General features: G+C 42.2%; 2 protein-coding genes across 10 annotated transcripts in view; one reads left to right on the top strand and one right to left on the bottom strand.

Annotated features, from left to right (window-relative positions):
• Positions 1-1,112: 1,112 nt before the first annotated feature.
• Positions 1,113-21,526, top strand: CABYR (calcium binding tyrosine-(Y)-phosphorylation regulated). 7 transcript variants are annotated; one of them, XM_011939261.1, is made up of 6 exons: positions 1,113-1,272; positions 5,231-5,399; positions 5,500-5,553; positions 16,077-16,418; positions 19,456-20,053; positions 21,442-21,526. In XM_011939261.1, coding segments are annotated over exons 2-6 (1,140 nt in total). In that variant the 5' UTR covers positions 1,113-1,272; positions 5,231-5,254; the 3' UTR covers positions 21,443-21,526. The 7 variants fall into 7 exon arrangements, with proteins under 7 accessions (XP_011794651.1, XP_011794656.1, XP_011794650.1 ...); XM_011939266.1 differs by having other exon boundaries at positions 19,930-20,053; XM_011939262.1 differs by lacking the exon at positions 1,113-1,272 and adding an exon at positions 1,644-1,679.
• A 434-nt stretch (positions 21,527-21,960) lies between these two features.
• The window catches only part of OSBPL1A (oxysterol binding protein-like 1A), a 237,844-nt gene continuing 233,793 nt past the window's right edge, over positions 21,961-26,011 (bottom strand). For all 3 annotated transcript variants that reach the window (XM_011939267.1, XM_011939268.1, XM_011939269.1), the window contains 2 exons: positions 24,946-25,036; positions 21,961-23,196 (listed from right to left, as the gene is read on the bottom strand). In XM_011939267.1, the coding sequence (XP_011794657.1) occupies positions 23,094-23,196; positions 24,946-25,036 (194 nt within the window). In that variant the 3' untranslated portion in view covers positions 21,961-23,093. The remainder of the gene's footprint in view (positions 23,197-24,945; positions 25,037-26,011) is intronic.

Below are 26,011 nucleotides of genomic sequence, written 5' to 3' on the forward strand. Positions count from 1 at the left end.
TGTGTGTGTGTGTGTGTGTTTGGCAGGGTTGGGGAAGGGGGTTGGTTGTTTTTTGTTTTGTTTTGTTTTGCTTTGCTTTTGGTCAGATATCTGCCCTGGCGATGCTCTTTGGTTTAAAGTAGTTGCTTTTTAAACATTTGAAGATGGATCAAAATTAAGGCTGCTTGTACTCCGATAATCATGATTATGGTGTTATTTGGAGCCCAGCCCAAATACCTGAGCCTAAATGAGTGAAAGAGCAGACAGTGGGCGTTTTTTTGTTTTGTTTTGTTGTTTTTTTTTTGAGACGGAGTCTCGCTCGGTAGCCCAGGCTGGAGTGCAGTGGCGCAATCTGGGCTCACTGCAACCTGCGCCTCCCACGTTCAAGCAATTCTCTTCCTCAGCCTCCAGAGTAGCTGGGATTACAGGCTCCCGCCACCAACGCCCGGCTAATTTTTTGTATTTTTAGTAGAGACAGGGTTTCACCATCTTGGCCAGGCTGGTCTTGAACTCCTGACCTCGTGATCCACCCGCCTCGGCCTCCCAAAGTGCTGGGATTACAGGTGTAAGCCACTGCACCTGGCAGAGTGGGCGTTTTTAAATGAAGCAGTAGTCCTTTAGTTTGGTAAAATTGAGCTGAAGTTACACACAGTAACTCCTTGACTTGTTTTTGACGGTGGGCTTTGTAGGGATAGTTGGTGTCTGATCTCAACGGTGGAGAAACAGGAAGTTTCGGGATTCATGCTAAACTCCCACTCCACAGGCGAGTTTCACAAAAGAAAAAGTGCTCTGTTGCATACAATTATTCACTCTGAGTCTACAACATGGCAGAAATTATTCCTAAAGGTGACCGAAGAGAGCTATAGTTTATGGGGCCAGGAGCAGTGTGTGGAATCGCAAGGTAGAGACATAACAGCACTGCCATAAATCTCTTTCTTTCTTTCCAAATGAGCTCTAATTTTAGGCCCAACGACCAAAGACAGAGAGGCAGTCGCTTTGAGCTACTCCTGGCCATTTGTTGGGAAATCACCTAAATCCGTTCAGGTTTAGCCAGAAGAGGGGAAACAAGCCTCTCTCGCCGGCCAAATTACGGCCTTCGTCGCTTTCGGCTCCCCATTGGCTGCAGCCGCTGTGGCCCCGCCTCCTTGCTGCGTGCGGAGCTTTGTGATGCGGCCCTTCGTGACGCACGCCCCGATGCCTCCGCGGCTATAAAAACGCTCGCAAGCGACAAACCTCAGGAGCCGCCGGCAAGGGGGTAACGAGGAAGCTCTTAAGAGCGCAGCCGGAAAGCAGGTGGGGAGAGTCTGGAGAAAGGGCGCACCCTGCGGCCTCGGAGACAGTTATGCCTCAGGGAGTCTCTCGAAATGGGAGAGGTCGTCGGAGCCTCAGGTGTCGGGGAAGGCGGAGGGTCCTGAGTTGGGGGGACATGTGGGGCGGCCCCGGCCCACACCGGGGAGTGCGGCGACTCGACGGCCAGCTGCCGAATCTGCAGCCTGGGTGGGTCCGTCGCCCGCCTCTCCTGAACAAGTCCAGGCGAAGTGAGCACCCCCAGCCTCCTACATTTCACTCCCCTCTCCCAAACAGACCTAGCGCAAAGCGAGCACTGACACAGCGGGAGCCCACACACCGGAGGTTCTTCAGGGAGAGATGGGGGAGTGCGGTTACCTATGGCTCCGAAGTCCCTGCTGGCACCCTGAAAGGCGTCGTGTTTCTTGATTAAGGCGTTACCTTGTGGTAGTGGGAGCATGGACGTTTACAGTTGGGCGGGGCAGGGTTTAAATTCTGCCGGTGTTGGACCAGTATTGGTGATAGGAGAGATCTGGGGAGAATTATTAAGCTGTCGCTTTTAATAACGCTAATAATGTTTGTGGCTATTTTACCCATTGACTTTTATCAGCTTGCTCAGGACAGTTCTTTGTGGGGAACTGAACTGTAGGACGTTTAGCGTCCCTGGCCCCATATGTTCCCGAAGTCGGGGTGAGAACTAGTGGGACGGGGCATCATGGAGTGCATGGCCACTGTCCCCACCTTTGGTAGCAGCAACTGCTAACTGCCTCTTGAAAGGTTGTTGGCGCCATCATGGTTTCTGCGAGCCCCCCCACTTTTTTTTCTTTTTTTTTTTTTAAGACGGAGTCTCGCTCTGTCACCCAGGCTGGAGTGCAGTGGTGCGATCTCGGCTCACTGTCAGCTCCGCCTCCCGGGTTCACGCCATTCTCCTGCCTCAGCCTCCTGAGTAGCTGGGACTACAGGCGCCCGCCACCACGCCCGGGCTAATTTTTTGTATGTTTAGTAGAGACGGGGTTTCACCGTGTTAGCCAGGATGGTCTCCATCTCCAGACCTCGTGATCCGCCCGCCTGGGCCTCCCAAAGTGCTGGGATTACAGGCGTGAGCCACCGCGCCCAGCTTCTGGGAGCCACTTTCAAAAGGGTCTATCTCCTCACCTTGGGTACTTAAAGAAAATTAGACGTACGATATATATGAGTATGTATCAAATATATATATGTATCAAACAGTATATATGTATCAAACGTGTCTGCTGCCTATGCTCCTTAGCATTTAGCATATGAGACTGCCGAATCCCCACTTCTTATTTTTTAAAAAATTCTTTTTCTGTGAGTACATAGTAGGTGTATATATTTATGGGGTACATGAGATGTTTTGATTCAGACATACAATGTTAATCACATTATGGGGAATGGGGCATCTATCCCCTCAAACATTTATCCTTTGTGTTACAATCAAGTTACACTCTTTTTGTTATTTTAAAATGTACAATTAACTTATTGACTATAGTCACCCTGTTGTGCTTTCAAGTAGTAGGTTTTATTCATTTTTTATACCCATTAACCAGCCCCACTTCCCCCCCATTTTCCACCCAGGCCCCCATTACCCTTCCCAGCTTCTGGTAACCATCCTTCTTTATGTCCATGGATTCAGTTGTTTCAATTTTTAGCTCCCACAAATAAGAGACCATGCAATGTTTTCCTTTCTGTGCCTCACTTATTTCATTTAACATAATAATCTCCAGTTCCATCCACTTTGTTGCAAATGACAGGATCTCATTCTTTTTTAATGGCTGAATAGTACTCCATTGTATCTGTGTACCACATTGTCTTTATTCATCTGTTGATAGACACTTAGGTTGCCCTTAAATCTTACCTATTGTCAACAGTGCTGCAACAAACATGGGAGTGCAGATATCTTTTCTGTATACTGATTTCCATTTGGGTATACACCCAGCAGTGGGATTGCTGGATCACTTCTGGTGTTTTAAAGATGGTTTAATTCAGTAAATCTGTTGAATGATACTGTAAAAGGAAGTTTTCATTAAGGGATTCAATTATACTTAATTATATTCTGAAAGGATTTGCTTTGGCCAGTCCAGATTCATTTTGTCCTGACCTTTGGGAAGATGAGATGTGCTTTTAAGTATTGAACATTTTGCTATGAGATATTAGTTACTTTATAATAGAAGCTGTGCCCTTCTATAATTAACCTATGCCACTTAACCCCATGAAACATTATTTACTGTAGGGATGTTGTTGACGACATGGTTCACTGTATCACACTATTTGCTTTATAAGGACTTGGGGGAGAAATTTCTCCTGGGTTTCAGTATCCGGAATAGCTGTGGTTCTCCCAAACAACTGATTTGTTTTTCACCTCAGGAAATCTGAATCATTTAACCACCTATCTCCTATTTTGTGATGGCTGCTTGGTAGCTCAGGGATCGATTTGATACCCATCTTTATCAAAGTGAAGGAGCTATGGCATGCATTGGAGTGCTAACTTTACCTGTAGCTTCACCCTGTTTTTCCTATCTTAGTTTTCCCCTCACCACTTTAGGGATTTTCTTAAATATTTAATTTTGTTCTTTAGAAGCCTTAGATAATTTTTTAGGAGGAGTCAGAACACGTACACCCTGACATAGTTTTAGGTGGCAGCCTCTGCAACTCTGAGAATTACAGGTTGGTCTGTGCAATATCTCTGATACCACTTAAAAGCCAGAAAGGCAGAAGGGGAAACAAAAGGGAAAATTTGGGAAGAGGGTAAGGGAGATATGAGAAAAGACAGGTACAAATGATGGTGGTATAACAATAGCACAAATAAATTATACCCGCTCTGATTAATGTTAAAAACAAAGTTATTCTTACAGGTATGAAGCAGGCTGAAAAAAACCCAAAAATTTAAAGCTAAAAAATGCACACTTAAACATGAGCAGTGGTCGGGCGTGGTGGCTCATGCCTGTAATCCCAACACTTTGGGAGGCTGTGGGTAGATCACAAGGTCAGGAGTTCAAGACCAGCCTGGCCAAGATGGTGAAACCCCGTCTCTACTAAAAATAAAAAATTAGCCGGGTGTGGTGGCAGGTACCTGTAATCCCAGCTACTCCGGAGGCTGAGGCAGAGAATTGCTTGAACCCAAGAGACGGAGGTTGCAGTGAGCTGAGATCACACCACTGCACTCCAGCCTGGGTGACAGTGAGACTCCGTCTCAAAAAAGCAACGTGTGAGAATATATTTAGAAAAATAAGGAAAAACATTTTCTTACAGAAAAAAAACTATCTTGTAACTGTTTGATGCATATGTGTACAGAAAGGCCAGTGCCTGTGTGGTTTGGAAGGACTTGTTTAGAAACAGATACATGAAATGTTAACTGCACAAAATACTCACTGAATTTTACAGAGGCAGGTTCTGTTTTTTCTTTGTTTTTAATGTCCTCAGGGTCTTGGCAGGGCTTTTCCTATGGATTTCTATAATGGTACTAGATTGCTCATCTGCACATAGTAGGCTGTTGTTAGTAGGGTTGTGTTATTTTTTTAAACTACCATCAAGAATTAGCCCATTTTACTAAAATGAATACCTACATATTAGAACTAAAGCTGATAATTTTAATAGGAGATAGTTTATTATTGGAAACTAGTTAACTCATAAGGACTATTTTAGTCACTTTGGGAGGCCGGGGCGGGCGGATCACGAGGTCAGGAGATGGAGACCATCCTGGCTAACACGGTGAAACCCCGTCTCTACTAAAAAATACAAAAAATAAGCCAGGTGTGGTGGCATGCTCCTGTAGTCCCAGCTACTCAAGAGGGTGAGGCTGGAGAATCACTTGAACCCGGGAGGCAGAGGTTGCAGTGAGCTGAGATCGTGCCACTGCACCCCAGCCTGGGTGACAGAGTCTCAAAAAAAAAAAAAAAACTATTTTAGTAAAACATTATTTATAAGACTTTGTTTTTCTTCATTCTAGTTGACTTACAGACATCCTGCCAAAATGATTTCTTCAAAGCCCAGACTTGTCATACCCTATGGCCTCAAGACTCTGCTCGAGGGAATTTGTAGAGCTGTTCTCAAAACCAACCCATCAGACATCAAGCAGTTTGCAGCAGCTTATTTTCAAGAACTTACTATGTACAGAGGTTTGTTGTTCCTTTATATATTTGCTGCTTTGAAAAAGAAAACATTTGAAGTTGGGAATTTTATGTATCTGTATTTGATTTCCTCTATTGATTCCTTCAGGGAATACTACTGTGGATATAAAAGATCTGGTTAAACAATTTCATCAGATTAAAGGTAAGTACCACAAGTAGTAATAGTTTTAACAATGATGTTTATTAATTATTGCATCATTACTAGCATATATTCAAACTTAAGAATGGTGCCCACAAATCATTTGATGTTTAATCACATTGGTCCTTTTTAAAATAGATATATATATATATATATATATATATATATTTTTCAGAGACATGCTCTGTCACCCAGGCTGGAGTGCGGTGGCGCCATCATAGCTCACTGCAGCCTGGGCTCAAGGGATCCTCCTGTCTCAGCCTCCCAAGTAGCTTGGACTGCAGTTGTGAGTCACCATGTCCAACTAATTTTTTATAAATTTTTGATAGTGATGGGGTCTTGCCGTGTTGCCCAGGCTGGACTTGAACTCCTGGATGCAAGTGATCCTCCTGCTACAACCTTCCAAAGTTCTGGGATTACAGGCATGAGGAGAATTGGATTTCATAGTACTAAAGACTCAAATTATGATATTAAATACTTTGTTGGAAGGGTTTTTTTTTTTTTTTTTCCCTTTGCAATGGAGTCTTACTCCGTTGCCTAGGCTGGAGTGCAGTGGCGTGATCTTGGCTCACTGCAACCTCTGCCTTCCAGGTTCAAGCGATTCTCCTGCCTCAGCCTCCCAAGTAGTTGGGACTCCAGGCACCCACCACCATGCCCGGCTAATCTTTGTATGTTTAGTAGAGATGGGGTTTCGCCATCTTGGCCAGGCTGGTCTCGAACTCCTGACCTCAGGTGATCTGCCTGCCTCGGCCTCCCAAAGTGCTGGGATTATAGGTATGAGCCACCGTGCTTAGCCGCTGTGTATGGTTTTTAGTGAGTCTTGGTATTTTTGGATTATTCCAGTGAAAGTGGTGATGAGCAAGGAATCAGGATGGGAAAAGGTGACATGAGCAGAGAGCTATAGCATATAACATCCAAACTGAGAATAAAATAAAAATTGGCAGCTAAGCCTTGGATGCTACACAGGACTAAAAGGAAGGAGATCTGCCAGTCCTTGAGTAAGATAAACAGGTTACACTTTCCACAAAATAGAAACATTTTAAGCAATGAATGCAGTGATGTCAGAGACCAGCACCCAGAGGGCAGGGCGTGATGGCTCATGCCTGTAATTCCAGCCTTTTGGAGGCCGAGGTAGGAGGAGGATCACTTGAGCCCAGGAGTCCAAGACCAGCCTAGGCAAAATAGTGAGACCCCCATCTCTAAACAAACAAACAAAACAAAAACACCCAGAGACCAGTTATGCCTCTACCAGGGGTCATGGAGAGCCAGCATAAAAGGACATGCGGATCAGAGACAGAGCTTACCCCAGACTCAGCTTACCCCTTTTTAGAAGGGGAGAACCTTTAATAAGGGAGCAGTAGCCCAAAAGGCTCACTAATTAACCAAAAGACTTTTTGAAGGGACAGAGTTTAAAATTAAGATGAAATTCTGCTATTGGGAAATGAGCATTTTAATGCAAGATGAGATCAGTTAGAGAAAGTAATACTGTTCTGGCATATCTAAGTCACAGTGTGTAAAGTTTGAGCCCTTTACAACAGCATGACATCCAAAGCTCTCTATGATTTCAGTCGGTCCTACCTTTGCAATCATCGCATTTCATAGACCTCATGTGCCGTATTTTAAGACAATCTGTCATCTCCTGAAATGTGAAATTTCAAATCACTTGATTTGGGCTTATGTTCCTTCTCCCTCCAGGAGTTCCTTTCACTCCTTTTTCTACCTTTCAAATCCTACATATCCTTGAAGTTCAATCCATAATTTCATTGAACAAATATTTAATTTCCTGACAATTTCCAGATGCTGTGCTAGGTGAAATTCAGCAGAGAGGGAGAGATTTTCATTTCAGCTATGATGGAGAAGCCGGTATTGGACTTGTCCTCCTATCATAAATAGACATAAAAGCTGTATAAATGATATAAAATGAAGTCCAGTACCTAGATTCTTGGGAGAAAGGATTCCTAGAAATTCAGCCCATATTCACAGAGGCTTTCTTCCTGAGGACACTTTCAAATTCTTGTGCAGAGAAATACAGCCCAAGCAGTGAGTGAAATCTAGGGGGGGGTGACAGAAGCAGAATTTCAGTCTTTCAGTGTGGCTGGGATGTGAGTGACAGTACCAGAAAGGAGGCATTTTCAGAGAAGGACCTCCACAAGTTTGCAAAAAAAAAAATTTCCCTTGGGCTTCTGTCCAGCTCCTAAGCTCCTCATGTGTGGAGTAAGGTTTGAGGAGGTTTAGCAGAAAAGAGCTATTGGGAGACTGAAAGCTAAGTCGAGAGATCAGAACCGTTTAGTGTTGGGAGAGGCTTTGCAGGTTGGGCCCAGCCAAAAATAAGAGATTTTTGCGAAACCCTGGCAATTTAGTTGAGACCTCAGAAAGGTCATACACTATGAATAAACTGTACTTTAAAGTATACGTAGTGCACTATCATACACTAGGAATAAAGGTCATACATTATGAATGCGCTAGGAGTAAGAGCAAAGCTGAAGTATGCCCCCTTTAACAGAATTTATAATCAAATCTCAAGAGGATCAGATTGATCTGCCATTAGAACAGAATCAGTAGCATTTAGAAGAAAATATCAGAGCCTCTACAATGTGTCATTTATAGTTTCCAGCATAGTTAAAAACCACTAGATATTCAAAGAAGCAGGAAGAAGTGACTGATAAGGGCTAAAACATAACACACTCACTAGAAGCAGACCCAAAGAATATCCAGATACTGGAATTACTACATGAGATAGAAAATAACCATGATTGATATTTTGAAAAGATGGAAAATAGATGAAAAGATGCAGAACTTCAACAGAGTTAGAAACTACAAAATAAGAAACATTTATTCCATAACTGCAAACTATAAAATTATATAGCTTTATTACAAGACAGAATTAGGAAACTAAAAAACGAGCCAACAGACAACAACCAAATCAAGGCAGATAACAACCAAATTATGACAAAGAGAAAAACAGAAAAGAATGTAAGAAATGTATATGGAACATTGTCAAAATGTCTGTGTCCACCTATAGTCTCAGCTACTCAGGAGGCTGAGGCACGAGAATCGCTTGAACCTGGGAGGCAGAGGTTTCAGTGACCCAGTGACCCAAGATTGCACCACTGCACTAAAGCCTGGGCGACAGAGCAAGACTCTGTCTTAAAAAAAAAAAAAAAAAAGAAAAAAAGTCTGTCATTGCAGTAAATGAAAAGTAGTAGTATTTGAAAGTGTAATGGCTGAGAATTTTCCCACTCTGAAAGACAATAGTTCACAGATTCAAGAAGTCTAATGAACCCATGGCAGGATAAATACAAAGAAAATGACACACAGGTATATTACAGCTAAACTGCTGAAAAAGACAAAATCTTAAGAGCGGCTGGAGGGGTAAAAGGGTACATTACTTTTCAGGGGAACAATAATAAGACAAATAGGTGATTTCTTAATAGAAACCATAGAAGCCAAAAGACAATGGAATGACATAAAGTGACCTAGAATGCCAGCCTAGAATTGATATATACCCAGTGAATATATCCTTTAAAAAATGAATGCAAAATAAAGACATTCTCAGGTAGCAAAAACTGAGAAGAATGCATTGCCTGCTCTACAAGAAATGCTTTTAAAGAAGTTTATCAGCAGGGCTTGGTGGTTCATGCCTGCAATCCAAGCACTTTGGGAGGCTGAGGTAGGAGGATCACTTGAGGCCAGGAGTTTGGGACCAGCCTCAGCTACATAGTGAGGCCTTGTCTCTGCAGAAAATTTTTTAAAAATTAGCTGGGCATGGTGGCACACACCTGTAGTCCTGGATATTCAGGAGGCTGAAGCTGTGATCACACCATTGCACTCCAGCCTAGGTGGCAGTGCAAAACCATGTCTCAAAAAAAAACAAAAAAAAACAAAAAAAAACAAAAAAAAAAAACCTATAAGCAAGCAAGGAATACAAGGGAACTTCCTAAATCTAGGAATGGGTACACACACAAAAACTTACAGATAACCCAATTGACCCATAGTACCCAGTGGGGAATATTGAATGTCTTCCCCTCAAGATTGGGACCAGGACAAAGATCTCCAATATTACCATTTCTATTTAGCTTTGTACTGCAGGTTCTAATCAGTGCCATAAGGCAAACACATGTTTTTAAAAAAGGAAAGGCATATGAAGAAATAAAACTATTCAATAAAACATGTGACATGACTATGATGTAGGAAACCAAAAATAATCCTCTTCTTTTTAATCAGCTTTATTCTACAGAGGAGAGGGTATATGGGATACAGCCCAGATGTTTATGGGCAGAAGGTTTGAAAAAGTACAGATACATTATCTAGTAGTGTAAATCTTAAGATAATGAATTCAACAAGTACCCAGAGAGAAAATGGGTATTATGGTCATAGAATAAAAAACAGACAGGGTATCTAAAGAGCAGCATTTAATACAATCCCCCTCTGTCATGTTTCTTTACGACTTCTAATTTATGCCTCGTATCAGTTAGGAAAGCTTTCGGTTGCAAGTAACAGCAAACCAATTAAGAGTGACTTTAAGAAAACAACAGATCTGAAAAGGTGTTCATTCTGCTCCTAATATAATTTAATAATAAGCATCACATATCTAGGCACTCTGCTGTGTCATTCTTAGAATGTTTTACATGTCCCCGCATGCTGCTGCTCCAGGTGTTATGCCTGTGTTTACATCATGAAGGAGGAGAAAATGGTGGCACTAGTGACATTTTTTCTTAATCAAAGGAACATTTTCGCAAGTTTTACAGCAGATTTCTACTTCTGTCCCACAGGCCAAAGGAGGCTGATAAAATTTATGGTAAGAGAGATCAGAATTGTCGCATGCATTGCAGGACATCTAGCATCCCTGATCTTGGCTCCTAAAATACTAATGCCTCCCAGACATTGAAATAAATACCAATGTCCCCTCTACATCTATAAATACTCTCAGGGGAAGGGGGATACTACTACCCCTTGAGAACAAGTGTGTCATTAGTGGCTTATCACCTGGGGCTGGATACATTGCTGCCACTAATCTAGCTAAGATTCCTTAGCAAAGAATAAGGGAGGGAATGTCTGCTATTCCACCCACCCTGCTTTAATTCTTTGCCCTTAAGTGAAGTTGGGAGAGATGAGGTTTGGTAAAAATGTGTGTGGGGGGGGGCAGGGTGTGTTGGGAGTGATGGGGTGAGGGATACAGAAATAGACCCAGAGGAGAAGAGGGAAGGATGAAGCCAAAGAGATGCCAAACTGCATGTGGTGTTGCTCCCTGTGGCCCAGCGAAGTTTGATGGCAGCGCTGGAGAACCAAGAGGAAAGTGAAGGCAAAGGGGCATGGCATGGGAGAGATTACCTAGGATAGGCTCTTCTCCCTCAAACTGGCCATGCCATCTTTTGCTTTCCACCTCCTACAGTCCAAATTACTAGCCACTTTCACACCTGTTCCTTATTTCTAAAGGTTAACCCAAATTACCTAAAAGCCACTGGACCCCATACATATTTCAGTCACTGTACTGACCACATTGTCATATAATCAATCATCTGCCTATATCCTTAATCAGAGTGAGATCTTCAGGAAGTCTTATTCCTCTTTGATTCCTCAGTGTCTAACACACACTGGTGCAACTAATGATTGTTGAATGAAGAAAGAATGGAAGGAAGGGCAAGGAGGAAGAGGGGAGAAAAGAAACAAATCACCTACTTTATAGTCTCTGGTATTCTCATTCCAATCAGTTCAATACAAACTAGTTGGAATCTTCTGTTTTAAATTCTTAAAAGACTATGTACCATACATATTCCTGACTTTAAGCACTCTCTTTGAGCATCCCACCTCCAATTCTTATACAGCCTGTCGTATCTCTTGTTAGGCCCTGTTGCTTATACACTTCTGGTCTTTGATGCCTTTCAGATTTCCCATTCCATGCCAGAATATGTCCTTTTCCTTATGCTTCTTGGGCAGTTATGTACCCCAGTACCCTGAATCTCCATATGAGTTGTGCCTATTCAAAAAAATACCATATGCTTGGAATTTATCTCTTTATCTTACTGATTTCATGGAAAATCAGGATTCTGCAATGAATTTTAAAAGTTAGCCAATTTGAGTCATTTTATTATACTTAAAAAGGAACTTTTTTACAAGAAGGAATCCTTTTTGTTCCTAATTCTTCTTAGTTCCTAATTCTTAGTGTGTATGTGTAGTTTTGTCAGCTTAAGTAGAACCAGATCACCGAAGTCATAGTGGGTTAATCTTCATAAGGTTGGTAAGATCAACCTTTAGCAAACCTAGTTTACAACTTGAAGAAATTCTGTCTTCTACAACCAACATAATCTCAAGGTTACAAGCCAGCAATTGTTATATGTATTTAAAGCTGACCTTAACACATTAGAGAAAAGCTCTTTACCCTTCTTAATAAACAGATAATGACATGAACTCAATATAGATTTATATTTTATGTGTATAGTAACTAGTATGTATATATTTGCCAACATTCTTTCATGTATTCCAGATAAAGCCAAATGATTGATCTAGTGTTTGCATTTTTTTTTTTTTTTTAAGACAGAGTCTAGCTTTGTTGCCCAAGCCGGAGTACGGTGGCATAATCTCAGCTCACTGCAACCTCTGCCTCCCGGGCTCAAGCTATTCTCCTGCCTCAGCCTCCTGAGTACCTGGGATTACAGGCACGTGCCACTGTGTCTGGTTCAGTTTTGTATTTTTAGTAGAGACAGAATTTCATTATGTTGACTGGGCTGGTCTCGAACTCCTTGCCTCAAGTGATCTGCCTGCCTCAGCCTCCCAAAGTGCTGGAATTACAGGCATGAGCCACTGCGCCTGACCTAGTGTTTGCATTTTCAAAAACACTATAAAAGTTTAAGGCATCTGGTCTCAATTTTTTTAATTATGAAAAAATCCATAAGTATATAACACATATATAAAGAAAACACATCCTGCATTTTACCACCCAGTTTAGGAAATAGCCAGTTTAATTTTAATCAAAGCTGAATCAAATCTCGAATTAGATATTTGAGATTTATATAATGTTTAATTTGATATCACATATTCAAAACTTTTCTGTATCTCTTTTTAAATGGGTATTGATTCATTCCTTCCCCATTTATATGTGATTTAGAGTTTATTCGGTGCTTTCAGATGCATTATTTCACTTAATGTCCACAGAAACTCCATGAAGTCAGTTATAATCCCCATTTTGCAAGTGAGGAGGCCTGAAGCTTGGAACAGTTGACTTGGTCATGCAGCTGTTAAATCTTAGAGCCAGGACTGGAACCTAGGTTTTCTCATTAACTTTTTTACTATGAGAAAGTTGCAGGGAAGAAAACAATATCCTACATTCCCTGGTAAATTGTTAAGGATTCATAATTATATAATGCTTTACCTTTCCAGAATGGTGGTTATAAGGGATGTTTTTGTTTAACAGGGGACTTCTAGAGACAAAAATATTGAACTTTCTTAACATTTAAAACATTACATCATTTTAATCTCCTAGACATAATTTCAGGTACCATGAACCTGTGAGGGAGACACTTTTAATTAAAAGAGCAAGTGGTCCTTTGCAGAGTTGCCTAAATTATACCACAAGCAACCTGTCAGGTCCCGTGCAGGCAGTCTAGGGATTGTAGTAATCCAATCCCTAGATTGGCTGCGTTCTTGAAAACGCTCACGGTAAGTAAATCGGTGGTTGGAGAATTTAAGACCTTATGGGGGAAAATAGTTAGGGAGGCCTTGAATTGGTGTGGGTCTGGGGAGGTCAGTCTGGTTATAGGAGTTGGACTTGGGTTTTGTTGTTGCTTTCATTACCTTCACTGTACTACAGACCTCAAATCCTTCTAGGAGAGGGCTACCAAGACCTTTTGCTGAGGGTGGGGCTGGGGTGCCAGAGGGTATTTCTCAGCATCTGTGCTTCCCTCTCAGCTTTCAGCCTTCTCTGCCAGCATGCCCCACAAACGGCATCTCTCTCCAAACTCTTGCCCCCTCTCCTGGTGGCAGCCTGCTGTCTCTTGTTGCTCAGCCTTGGGCTGGTTAGCAGTGCAGAAGGTTCCCTGTTGTTCTGGGCCTGCCTTAGACCTAGGCTGGACCTGTGCACCTGGGCTTTGGACATGGGGCTTTCTCAGTGTTCGCCCTCTGTCACATGGTAGCCAAACTCTGCCTTCCATCTGTGGTCAGTCTTGGGCCACTGTCTCCTGTCTCTGCTCTGATAATAGGAGAGCTCTGTCTGGCCTTCAACCCTGCCTCCATCTTTCATGTGACGCCCGTGGAAAAGTGTTTGCTAATGAGTGTGAATTCTCCTTGGGTCTGGAGTCCCAGGTAATTCCAGACTGACATGTAGTGCACCTTTGGCCTTTACCAGTACATTCAGATTACAGCTGGTACATTCTTACCAGCTGGTGTGATGGCCTGTTCTTTGTGGATCCTGCTATAGCTGAGACTGTGTCTTGTGTCCCTTTTCTCCTTGGAGGGGCTGGTTCCTCTTCTGAAATCAGATTACTTGATTACCTTTTGACTTCAGCTCTCTGCTGGTCTCAAGAAAAGTTATGATTTTGTGGCTTATCTCTCTGGCTTTTTCCTGTTGTTATGGATGGAAACAATGCATTTTGTAGCTTTCTATATCCCAAACATAAGAGTAACTCTCCCAAGGTCAGGCTTAAATAAGATTTTTCAGCTGGGCGTGGTGGCTCACGCCTGTAATCCCAGCACTTTGGGAGGCCGAGGTAGGTGGATCCCAAGGTCAGGAGTTCGAGACTAGCTTAGCCAACATGGTGAAACCCCGCCTCTACTAAAAATACAAAAATTAGCTGGGCATGGTGGCAGGCGCCTGTAGTCCCAGCTACTCAGGAGGCTGAGGCAGGAGGATCGTTTGAACCTGGGAGGCAGAGGTTGCAGTGAGCTGAGATGGCGCCACTGAATTCTAGCCTGGGCAACAGAGCAAGACTCCATTAAAAAAAAAAAAAAAAGATATTCCCCCTCCTCTGAACTCCAGGATCTTTATTAGTACCAGTTAGGTACTTGAACTTTTTAACCTATGTTTGTCTATCTTATTTCCCCTATTAAATGTAAGCTATATGAGGTCTCACCTTAACAGTCTTTCTATCCTCAATAGTGCCTAGACCACTCGTACATGTAGCATGTAGCACAAGCACTCAGTCAAATGTGTTGGTGGGTAAAAGGGCTTTCCTAAAAAGTGGATGGGAAAGTCCTGAAGGAGGTGAATGGTTAGGAAAATGAGGTTATTGTTCTAAGCAGAGGGAGGTAACGATAGATGTGGCTTTCTCTCTTTTTGAATCTTTCTCTGCATGTGAGCATTTGGTATAATGTCCATGTCCAGTATTAGAAATCTTAATTGAATTTATAAAACAGCAGCAGCCAGTGTCAAAGGAGACACTGCAGGACACTGCTTTTCAGAATGCAGCTGAACCTACTGAAAACACGTCTCCAAAGTTTTGACTTGAGCCAAATATATTCTTATGAAGCAAATTCTGCTTTTCTTGTAAATTTCATTAGAGAAATGCTTCCCAAAGGAAAATTCTCAGCAAACAGATGTGAAAACTTTTGATGAGTTAACGACTAAGGTAGTTAGGTGTGTGGGTGATGCACATAAAGTATTACAGCAGTTTTCTAGCTCTAGGATTTTGTATATGTCATCAGCTGTTGTGACCTTCCAACCCATGAGAATTTTCCTCATGCCTGAGGATTCACTTAAGTCTACACTTTGAAATCCAGAGATGTCTTTCTTTTCCTCTTGGCTGGGTCAGTCTGACTTTGGCTGCATGATCACACATCACTAGCAGCTGCTAGCATTTTTAGGTTAGAATATGTGACTTTCCTAATGTAAAAAAAAAATCCTATAGTCCTCTAGCTTATCAGTTCATTAAGTTAAACTTTATATACCAACTTTCTTAAATGGAGGAATGCCTTTATTAATATGCAGCATCTATGTCATTACTAAGTTACTACACCAACAAAGATGAAATAATTTATTGCCTAAGTTGGTCTCCCTCTGACCCAACCTTTTCCCCCAGTTTTGTGTGGAAGTTTGATCAGGAGCTTTTTCCATGGAGGTTTTCAACTTCCTTATTTCTAGGCACAAAGTTATGATCTTATCATCTTTCCCTTGATGCTGACCACCTTAGGATGATATCTGATTATATTAGTCTTGCCACTGAGCTATTGAGAGTCACTTATTTCTAAGGAAATGAATTGAGGGTCTTGGAGTAGACAAGGACAGGAATGTTTTATTACCTACACTACAGATGTTGGAAAACAAAGCTGAAAACTCTTTTATATTTGTGTCTCTACTGACGTCTGAATGCTCAACCCATTATTGCTTTTTTTTTGGTCGGGGGGAGAGGTAAAGATGGGGTCTCACTGTTGTCCAGGCTGATCTTGAACTCCTGGGCTCAAGCGATCCTCCCGCCTCAGCCTTCCAAAGTGCTGGGATTACAGGCATGAGCCACCACATCCCTATTATTGCCTTCTTTAAAAATATTTTTTTGGGGCATAGATGCTAATTAACCCATCTGGTTGTTGTGTTTTAGTAGAGGAATGGTCAGAAGGAACGACACCACAGAAGAAATTAGAATGTGTAGAAGAACCAGAAAAAACATCTGTAGAATCTAAAGTACCTACCCAGATGGAAAAATCTACAGACACAGACGAGGACAATGTAACCAGAACGGAATATAGTGACAAAACCACCCAGTTTCCATCAGTTTATGCTGAGCCAGGTGCTGAGCAAACTGAAGCAGTTGGTGATTCTTCTTCCAAACCAGCCACCCCTAAGGCTACTACCCCACCCTCATCACCACCTCCAACAGCTGTCTCACCGGAGTTTGCCTACGTCCCAGCTGACCCAGCTCAGCTTGCTGCTCAGATGTTAGGTAAAGTTTCATCTATTCATTCTGATCAATCTGATGTTTTAATGGTGGATGTGGCAACCAGTATGCCTGTTGTTATCAAGGAGGTGCCAAGCTCAGAGGCTGCTGAAGATGTCATGGTAGCTGCTCCTCTTGTGTGTTCTGGAAAGGTGCTAGAAGTACAGGTTGTGAGCCAAACATCTGTCCATGTAGATTTGGGTTCTCAACCTAAAGAAAATGAGGCTGAACAATCAACGGCTTCCTCAGTCCCCTTGCAGGATGAACAAGAACCTCCTGCTTATGATCAAGCTCCTGAGGTCACTTTGCAGGCTGATATTGAGGTTATGTCAACTGTTCATATATCATCTGTCTATAACGATGTGCCTGTGATTGAAGGAGTTGTTGATAGCGAGCAACTGCCAGAACAAATAGTTATCCCTTTTACTGATCAAGTTGCTTGTCTTAAAGAAAATGAGCAGTCACCACCAGTTAGTCCCAAATCTGTAGTAGAAAAGACCACCTCTGGCATATCTAAAAAATCTGTAGAGTCTGTAGAACTTGCACAGTTGGAGGAGAATGCAAAATATTCCTCAGTATATATGGAGGCAGAAGCAGCAGCTCTGCTCTCTGACACATCTTTGAAAGGTCAGCCTGAGGTACCTGCACAACTCCTGGATGCAGAGGGCGCTATCAAAATAGGCTCTGAAAAATCTATGCACCTTGAAGTGGGGATCACTTCAATAGTCTCTGACAATACTGGGCAGGAGGAGTCTGGGGAAAACTCTGTACCCCAGGAGATGGAAGGCAAACCTGTGCGCTCTGGGGAAGCTGCAGAAGCAGTACACTCAGGCACATCTGTAAAGTCATCCAGTGGCCCCTTCCCTCCTGCTCCAGAAGGCCTTACTGCACCAGAAATTGAACCAGAAGGGGAAGCAACAGCTGAATAAGGTTTGATGAAGCCAGGTAAGAAAATCAGGTATTTCCATTACAAATTGCATTTCAGGTGACATCTGTATTTCAGGTTGCCATCTAGGTCGGCTCCCTGCAGATTGGTCAGTCTTTATTTTCAATAGATTGTTTTAAAATGCCAACGGTATTTAAAGGCTTTGTTGTATTTGAGATTCTACTACTATGACAGGAGTGATTTTAAAGTGACGTCCCCAGAGCCTGGCCTCAAAGTTTGGTCATCCAGCACTTTTGTGTTATTCTTTTGGACATATTATGTAGTCAACAACAATATAGCCTGTTGTCAGGTACAAAATATATTCATGTGATCTGAATAGGTTGATTGCAAAACTGTAATTAGAGGGTGTTGGTTTGAAATGTTCCTCTTGTGAGTCTAAAATTAAACTACAGCAATGCATTTACATAGGCTATGGCATTTTAAAAAGTGAAAAAATGGTGGCGTGTTTGACTGCTTTCACACTGAGTCAGGAGAGCTCTGTAACCAGGTTTGGGGTGCTGTGCCATGCGTTTTGTTTTCTGCCTGGGAGCTTCCTGCAGCTGAAGAGCAGCTTCATAGCTAGATGGAGAGGGGAGAGGTCAGGGGAGCCGGGAGGTATCAGCGGCGGAAAGAACAGCCCGGCACTTGAACAGCAATAGATGCAGTTCACGTAATTGGCTTCCTTTGATCAGTTCCCTCTCCCTGGCAAGTGCCAAAATCAAGCTGCTTTCTTGGCTGTTGAACTATCACCACGTTTTCCTGTGACACAGACATGATGTGGCCTTCGTCTCCATCTAATTATGGCATTTGGTCTGCTCACCCTCCTGCCTCATGGATAATTGCAGGGGCCCTTTTTAGGGACAGAAGGGACATGTATGAGCCAACTCCCCATTCCTTTTGCAAAATCTCTCGACCCTGACTCTTAACCAAGCCAGAGTGATTCAAAAAGTGTTAGCAAAGCAGGTGTTTAGAAAAGATCACATTTTCTCTGGCAGTGTGACAGGGATTCTGCACAGCTGCAAAGGCAGAGGGCAGCACTGGGAATGCAGCGTATGGGACTGGCGCTATATTTGTGGCTTAAGCAGCATGTCCAGACCAAGTCACTGTTTTCAAATGCTTAACTATTTCTAAAGGAAAACGTAGTTGTTCACAACACTAAGAGGATATTAACAAAAAAAATGCAGACTATCAAACCCTCTCTTCCTGTGAGACAGTGAAGACCTGGCTTGGACATATTTTTCAACAAGCTTAAAAAAGATCACTTGAAAGTATCTGAAGCTGTTGGAAAAATGGCCACTTAATCATGTGCGTAGTGTTTTTTTCTTTTCAGGGGAGGAAAAAGGGCTTCACTGGGGATAGATGGCCCAGTGTTCAAAAGGTGAACTCGGCACATTTGGGCGAAGTGAAACTTGTCTAAGACAGTACTGTCTTCAAGAGGCAGGTCACACTTGCATTATAGGTGGCACTCCTAAACCTCTTTTTCTCAACCCAAAGAATCCCTGTGGGACCAACCAGCCTTTTACTGCCACCTAGGACCTATGATTTCAAGTCTTGCCTAAAAGGGGTGCTCTCTGAGGTTCTGAATCCTAGATGATGTGACGTTTTATGTGTGGTAACAAATTAATGGGAGATAATGGTGCCTGTGAAGGGCCAGAGAGATTTGATTATGTGGTGAAGATGATACCTAGTGCTAACTTCTTTAGGAAATAAAACACTATGCAGATGCATTAACGCTTCCTTTAATGGCTTAACACACTCTTCAATTGACTTTTGGGTAAAGCAAAAGGTTGCGTTGACTGTCCAGTTTCCTCTGCAAGGATCCTACAGAAGCCACGTCTAAAGTTGAAGTAGCTGGAAATAGCAACTTAGAGTAAGATTCTTCTTCAGCCACAACTGTAGTGTCCCTGACACTTGCCATCACAACACTGTTCTCGTTTTTCAACTGTAGAGAATCTCTTTCACACTGTCAAACACAATTATGCAGCCCTCTCTATAGCATGCTCTATGGTACATACCACTACAGCTGTGTTATATGTAAAAGACTTACAAAGACATTACTATGCATAATGCCTGATACAGAGACCAAAACTTTAATTCCTGCAAAATTTTTTTTTATAGCAATGGCAGCAAGTGAACGAGGACAGCCACCACCATATTCTAACATGTGGACCCTTTATTGTCTAACTGATAAGAATCAACAAGGTCACCCATCACCGCCACCTGCACCTGGGCCTTTCCCCCAAGCAACCCTCTATTTATCTCATCCTCAGGATCCACAGTTTCTGCAGCATCCACCAAAAGCCACTTTTCCAACTTATGTGATGGGCGACACCATGAAGACCAGTGCCCCACCTTTTATCTTAGTAGGCTCAAATGTTCAGGAAGCGCAGGGATGGAAACCTCTTCCTGGACATGCTCTTGTTTCACAGTCAGATGTCTTGAGATATGTTGCAATGCAAGTGCCCATTGCTGTTCCTGCAGATGAGAAATTCCAGAAACAGACCCTAAGTCCCCACAGTGCTAATCCTCCAAGTGGACAAGATGTCCCCAGGCCAAAAAGCCCTGTTTTCCTTTCTGTTCCTTTCCCACTAGAAGATGTAGCTAAAAAAAGTTCAGGATCTGGTGACAAATGTGCTCCCTTTGGAAGTTACGGTATTGCTGGGGAGGTAACCGTGACTACTGCTCACAAAGTTCGCAAAGCAGAAACGGAAAACTGGTAGGTATACTTTCCTACCATAATATTTAGGCCTTAACACATGTGCGTTTTAAGCATTTTGATTTGCTGAGCTGGAGATTGATATTTAAAAATAAGATAATAAGTTGGGTATACTCTAATTTCCTTGGGTTATTGTCTCCAACTTCCTAACCACCAGTTACTAATAAATGCACAGCAGGTACACTGCACCACAATGACTCATGCCAAGGATTTGATGCCCGATACATGAAACTAATGAACTCAGTCGTCTTTGAAATACCTAGTCCGTTGTCTGACACAGTGGCAGCTGCAAAAAGGGGATGGATTTTTAAAACAGGACAATTTAGTTGGCATGTTTAGGGAGTAGGGAGGAGCTGGGAACAACTGAAGAGCAAGGTAAGAGAGAAAAGTCTTGATTATGTAACGGAGCACTTAATCCATGTGGTAAGAGGCAGTAGACAGAGAGGCAGAGTAAAGAGCTAAACAACAGCTGAGATTAACTGTGGATGAGACGGTTTGATCACTCACGAATCATTAAATTTTTCATTCATACTTAATGCCAAGCCTTATTAGCCCTTCTCCCCTATGTGTGGACAGTGGAGTGAGCAAAACATGGGACATACATCTTATAGGGGGAGACAGACAAAAAAGTGTATTACAACATGTAAAGTATTATGGAGAAAACAAGGTACTGACACAGGCCTGCCTTTGTCACTATTAGATAGGGTGTTCAGGCTCTGATGTAAACTGACACCCGAGCATGAGAAGGAGCCAGCTTTGCAGGGTGCGCCCAGGCTGTGTCCTAGGGCAGAAAAGAACACGGGGGTTCCAGAGACAGCAAAGTAGGCCACTGTGAGACTGGCTGGGACGGAATGGGGAGATTGGGAAGCCAGCACTAGTGTTTTAAGCGGAAGAATGATAGAATCAGATTCCTGTTTTTATTAGGTCCTTCGGGCTGCTATGTGGAAAAGAGATTAGCAGCAAGGGGGAGGGGAGGTCAACAGAGGAAGTGGGGAGATGAGTTGAAAGCACAGAAGCGTTAGGCACCAATTAGTTACTTAAAATAATTAGTGGGAATTGTAAGTTGAACATCTGAGAGACGGACAAAAGCTAGATTTCACTCATAAGGGGGCTCAAGGGCCAGTTACTGTATTTTAAGGAAAGACAAGATTACCTTAGGGCTAGGCGCACTTCTTCAAGCTCTTTATGGGCGTCTAGTGGAACTGCCAGAATGGCTGTTTTCAGCATGAAATTGCTGGGATAGTTCAGTGCAAAAGCCCATAGGTAACTAGTTAAGCTTAGTAACAGAGCAGGAGGGTAGACCTTGCATTTCTGATCTTCTACTCATTTCACATGTTCAGTTTCATGTGTAACTTTAAACAATTCAATGTTTGCCTTATTCCTAACAGATCCAGAAATGACACTGTTTGGGTCAACATTTCAGGGAGGAGTCTGCCACCAGTGTCATGTATCAATAAACTTCATGCAAGCATACAATTTTGTATTGCTTATTTTTCTAATTTAGGAGGAGGACTCCAACCAACCAACCAAACACAAAATGCCTATCTTTTCAGACTTATAAAGCAATAGCATTTTCCAACTCCTATGTATATACTTTTAAACCATCCCCACTCTAACAAACAGATCTAGTAACGAATTTTCTAACCAGGTAGTTCCACTTGATTCTGCATTTGAGATTCACACCAAATGAATACGGTAGCACCGCTCTATACTGTATCTATCTATCCAGAGACTAACTGAATGCTAAATTCCTACTTACCACTATGCATGCCAGGTAACTGGTTATCATCTCCTTCGCCCTGGGAGCCATGGTACCACAAGGACTTCTTTGATAGGACACTTCTAATAATTTAGGATAGTATTAAGTGACAACATTAGTACACTTGAAATTTTAAAAGAAACCACACTTTTGGGGAACATTCTAAAGCCTTTATTTAGCATCAGGTAGATTAATTTCATTTTAACACTTGTTAACTTCAAGACAGCAATTAAAATCATGTACTGGCAGCTACCTAAGGCCCCTGGGAGCAATATCTCAGTCTGGGGTTTGGGTGGATAAATACTATAAGATTTAAGATTAATGTGCCCCAATTAAAGGGGCAAAACTACTGTACAGTAGGTCTCCACACATATTTTAAGTACACAAGTACCTTGCAAACTTGAAATGCACAAGACCTCCTTTTATATAGTTTGATAATTACATGAGTGCAACTTAATTTCTCTAGTGGCATTTGCCACTGGAAGTGGAAGCATTTAACAAGGTTTGTCATTATGTAATGGTGATTAAAATCTATATTTCTAGGGCATTTTTGTGAATTGCTAGATTTTATACGTATTTTCAATTCAAATGTAAACTTAAACATTTTAATGATACTGCAGAAAACTGTAAAAGTAAATTCAGAGCACTAAGTAAATACTTTTCCAGTTTAATTCTTTAGAATTTTCAAATCAGAAATATCTGTTCTGAATATTCAGGCATTTTTTTCTTCTTGGAAGATGGAAGGGGTAAAATTGGGAGGATTAGTATGAATAAAAGCCATCTTATCAATGGAGTCTTTATAAAATGACATAACCTCTACATTTGAGCAATAAACATTGTATGGATCAGAGTTCTAAATATGTCAAAGGTTACATCTAAAACATTCAAGCATGACAGCATAAAAATATTCAAAATAACTTGATTTGGGATTACTATATAGTTCCATAAAGCTAAAGTTACATTTAGGTATAAACCTTCAGTAAATATGGCAACAGCAACCATAAAAAGCATATTCCCCAGCAGTTTTCTCTTACCTCTATATAAAATAGTATTCCAAATAAGTACGTTTTATAGCAAAATTATGCATTTTTCCTAAGACTTTCATCACCAGTATCACCTTATACCCTGCTTTTGTTGGGGGTGAAATGCAATTATGAATGTTTTTTCTTTTTTTCTTTTTTCTTTTTTTTAAAGATAAGTAGAAACCAAGGGAAAAAAATTTAAAAACATAGGTTTAAGACTTATTTGTAGATTAGCCAAACACCCTGACTTGTGTGCATTTTAATAAATGTCAGGCAAATTGAAGTAATTTCTGTCCCAGTAGCTGCCAGAGTAAATCCAGTCCTGTGCTCCATTGTAGGGATTAGGACCTTGATGGAACCACCTGTTAAAAGAAAAAGGACAAGATTTACAGGGGAAACTGGAAAATCACAGGCTGTTTCTTCACTAGCTTGCAGTGTTTTTCTGTTGCAGCGGCTCATTCTGTGAGGGATTTCTAAAGAGATGCCGAAGTGATGCTGTTTTTCTGCTTAGGTAGGGAACAGGTCTGTGGAATAATACTCCCAAAAGGGGTGATGATACTATGCAAAAGGAATATGGATTTCCCACCAGGATCTAGCAAGCTACTTGACCCAAGCAGGGTCTTCTAATAGGTTGGTTCGAAACAATGTATTTGTCTAACAGGTTCACCCTCTAGCCCGGGTCTTATTTTCCACAGCAAGGCATTCTTTTAAGCAGTTGCGAGCAAATTAGAATACGGAAATTAACATTGACAGCACACCCACAGCAGTATGTAAGGCACCTGGGTCAGTGTAAATGCCCTTCACGCTTTTTTTTTTTGAGACGGAGTTTTGCTCGTTACCCAGACTGGAGTGCAATGGTGCGATCTCAGCTCACCACAACCTCTGCCTCCCAGGTGAAAGCGATTCTCCTGCCTCAGCCTCCCAAGTAGCTGGGATTACAGGCATGCACCACCACACCCTGCTAATTTTGTATTTTTAGTAGAGACAGGGTTTCTCCACGTTGGTCAGACTGGTCTCAAACTCCTGACCTTGAGATCCGCCCACCTTGGCCTCCCGAAGTGCTAGGATTACAGGTGTGAGCCACTGCGCCTGGCCTCAAACTCTTAAAGCTCCGTTTTACAGATGAGAAGTTGAATGTCTAAGCAGTTAAATAATTTGCCCAACCTCGTAACTGATGGCAAATTTAGGTTTAATGTTAAAGACCATGATTTTTCTAATATATCATGCATGAAGAGACATTTCTGAAGACATACAAATAGCCAACAGGATATGAGAAAATGCTCCACATCACTAATTAGGAGGGAAACGTGAATAAAACCCACAAGATTATTATCTTACACAAGTTAGGATGGCAATTATTAAAAAGAAAAAACATGCTGGCAAGGATGCAAAAAAAAGCAAGCTCATACACTGGTAGTGAGAATATAAATTGGCAGAACCACTATGGAAAACAGTATGGAGATTTTTGTGTTTTTTTGTTTGTTTGTTTTTTTGAGACAGAGTCTTGCTCTGTTGCCTAGGCTGGAATACAGTGGCACGATCTCGGTTCATTGCAAACTCCGCCTCCCGGGTTCACGCCATTCTCCTGCCTCAGCTTCCTGAGTAGCTGGGACTACAGGCACCCGCCACACGCCCAGCTACGTTTTGTATTTTTTTTTAATAGAGACGGGGTTTCACCATGTTAGCCAGGATGGTCTCTATCTCCTGACCTCGTGATTCTGCCCGCCTCGGCCTCCCAAAGTGCTGGGATTACAGGCGTGGGCCACTGCGCCTGGTCAGAGATTTCTTAAAAAAACTTAACTACCATAGGATCCGGCACTCCCACTACTGGGTATCCAAAGGAAAGGAAGTCAATGTATCGAAGGGATACCTGCATCCCTATGTTTACGACAACACGATTCACAATAACAAAGATAGGGAATTAACCTGTGTCCATTAATGGATGAATGGATAAAAGTCAGTGGAAATAACTTTTTTTCAGGCCTGGGACAACTCGGCAGGGTTTGTGTTAGATAGGCCCTTGCTCTGGGGTCAGTGTCTGGCATCCCTGCCTCGCCCCACACAGCAGCCTGCCTGAGGCCTCAGCCACATCCCCTGACTCAGGCACGCACCTCGTCTTCCAGTCCTCTTCTGACTTGGACCTGTTTTTGCGGGCTGCTCTTTGTTTTTCCTCAAGTCGTTTTTTTTCTTCACTAGCTTGATCTAAAATAAGAACATCAATACAAACCATTAACACTCTACATAGAGGATGCCAGGCACAGTATTAAGCACAAGAACTTCACAGAAGAACCATCTACACGTTCTCCCTTTTATTAGAACACAAATACCAGAGTCAAATATCAAGCAAAAATTGTAACAGATACCTGGGCTAGTAAGAGGCAGAGCTGGTATCACAGACGCAGCATCTCTTTGACAGCCTATGCTCTTAACAACCTTGCCAAGAACAACCTGCTTATTCTTAAGGCCAAAACAACTGTGTTAAAATTCTTCAATGAAAATTTGGGTGTAAAAACTAAATAAACGTGAAATTATTCTAAATTCTTAGTGAGACCTCACAGAGCTCCTTCAGATGCCATTCTTAAGAAATTTAAACAGTCTTCCAAAATACTGTTGCAGTGTCTCACTTTTTCTCCACTGTGGCACTATGACATGTTAGATGTGATGGCTGTATCATAAAAGGCCATGTGGTGATTCTATCCTAAGAGGCTGCCTGGTGTGGGAGAGGATATTTACCAGCATCCCTGGCCTGAAGACGCCAGTAGTACCTCCTAAGAAGTAACAGCCAAAGTCTTCAGACTTTGCTACATGTCTTCTTGGGGGGGAAAATGCCCCCCTTTTGAGAATCACTGGGTTGGAAGAAATTTATAAGATAAAAATGGGCTGGATGCAGTAGCTCACACCGGTAATCCCAGCACTTTGGGAGTCTCAGGCAGGTGGATCACCTGAGGTCAGGAGGTCTGAGACCAGCGTGGCCAACATGGTGAAACCCCATTTCTACTAAAAATACAAAAATCAGCCATGTGTGGTGGCGCGTGCCTGTAATCCCAGTTACTCAGGAGGCTGAGGCACAAGAATAGATTGAACCCAGAAGGTGGAGGCTGCAGTGAGCTGAGACTGTGCCACTGCACTCCAGCCTGGGAGACAGAGCGAGACTCTGTATAAAAAAAGAAAAAAAGG

This window comes from Colobus angolensis, unplaced genomic scaffold (genome assembly GCF_000951035.1).
Source record: "Colobus angolensis palliatus isolate OR3802 unplaced genomic scaffold, Cang.pa_1.0 Scaffold18, whole genome shotgun sequence".
NCBI classification, from domain to species: domain Eukaryota; kingdom Metazoa; phylum Chordata; class Mammalia; order Primates; family Cercopithecidae; genus Colobus; species Colobus angolensis.

Coding starts and splice junctions, on each gene's coding strand:
- CABYR (XM_011939259.1), top strand. Junction 5,554..16,076: donor ACAATTTCATCAGATTAAAG/GTAAGTACCACA, acceptor GTTGTGTTTTAG/TAGAGGAATGGTCAGAAGGA.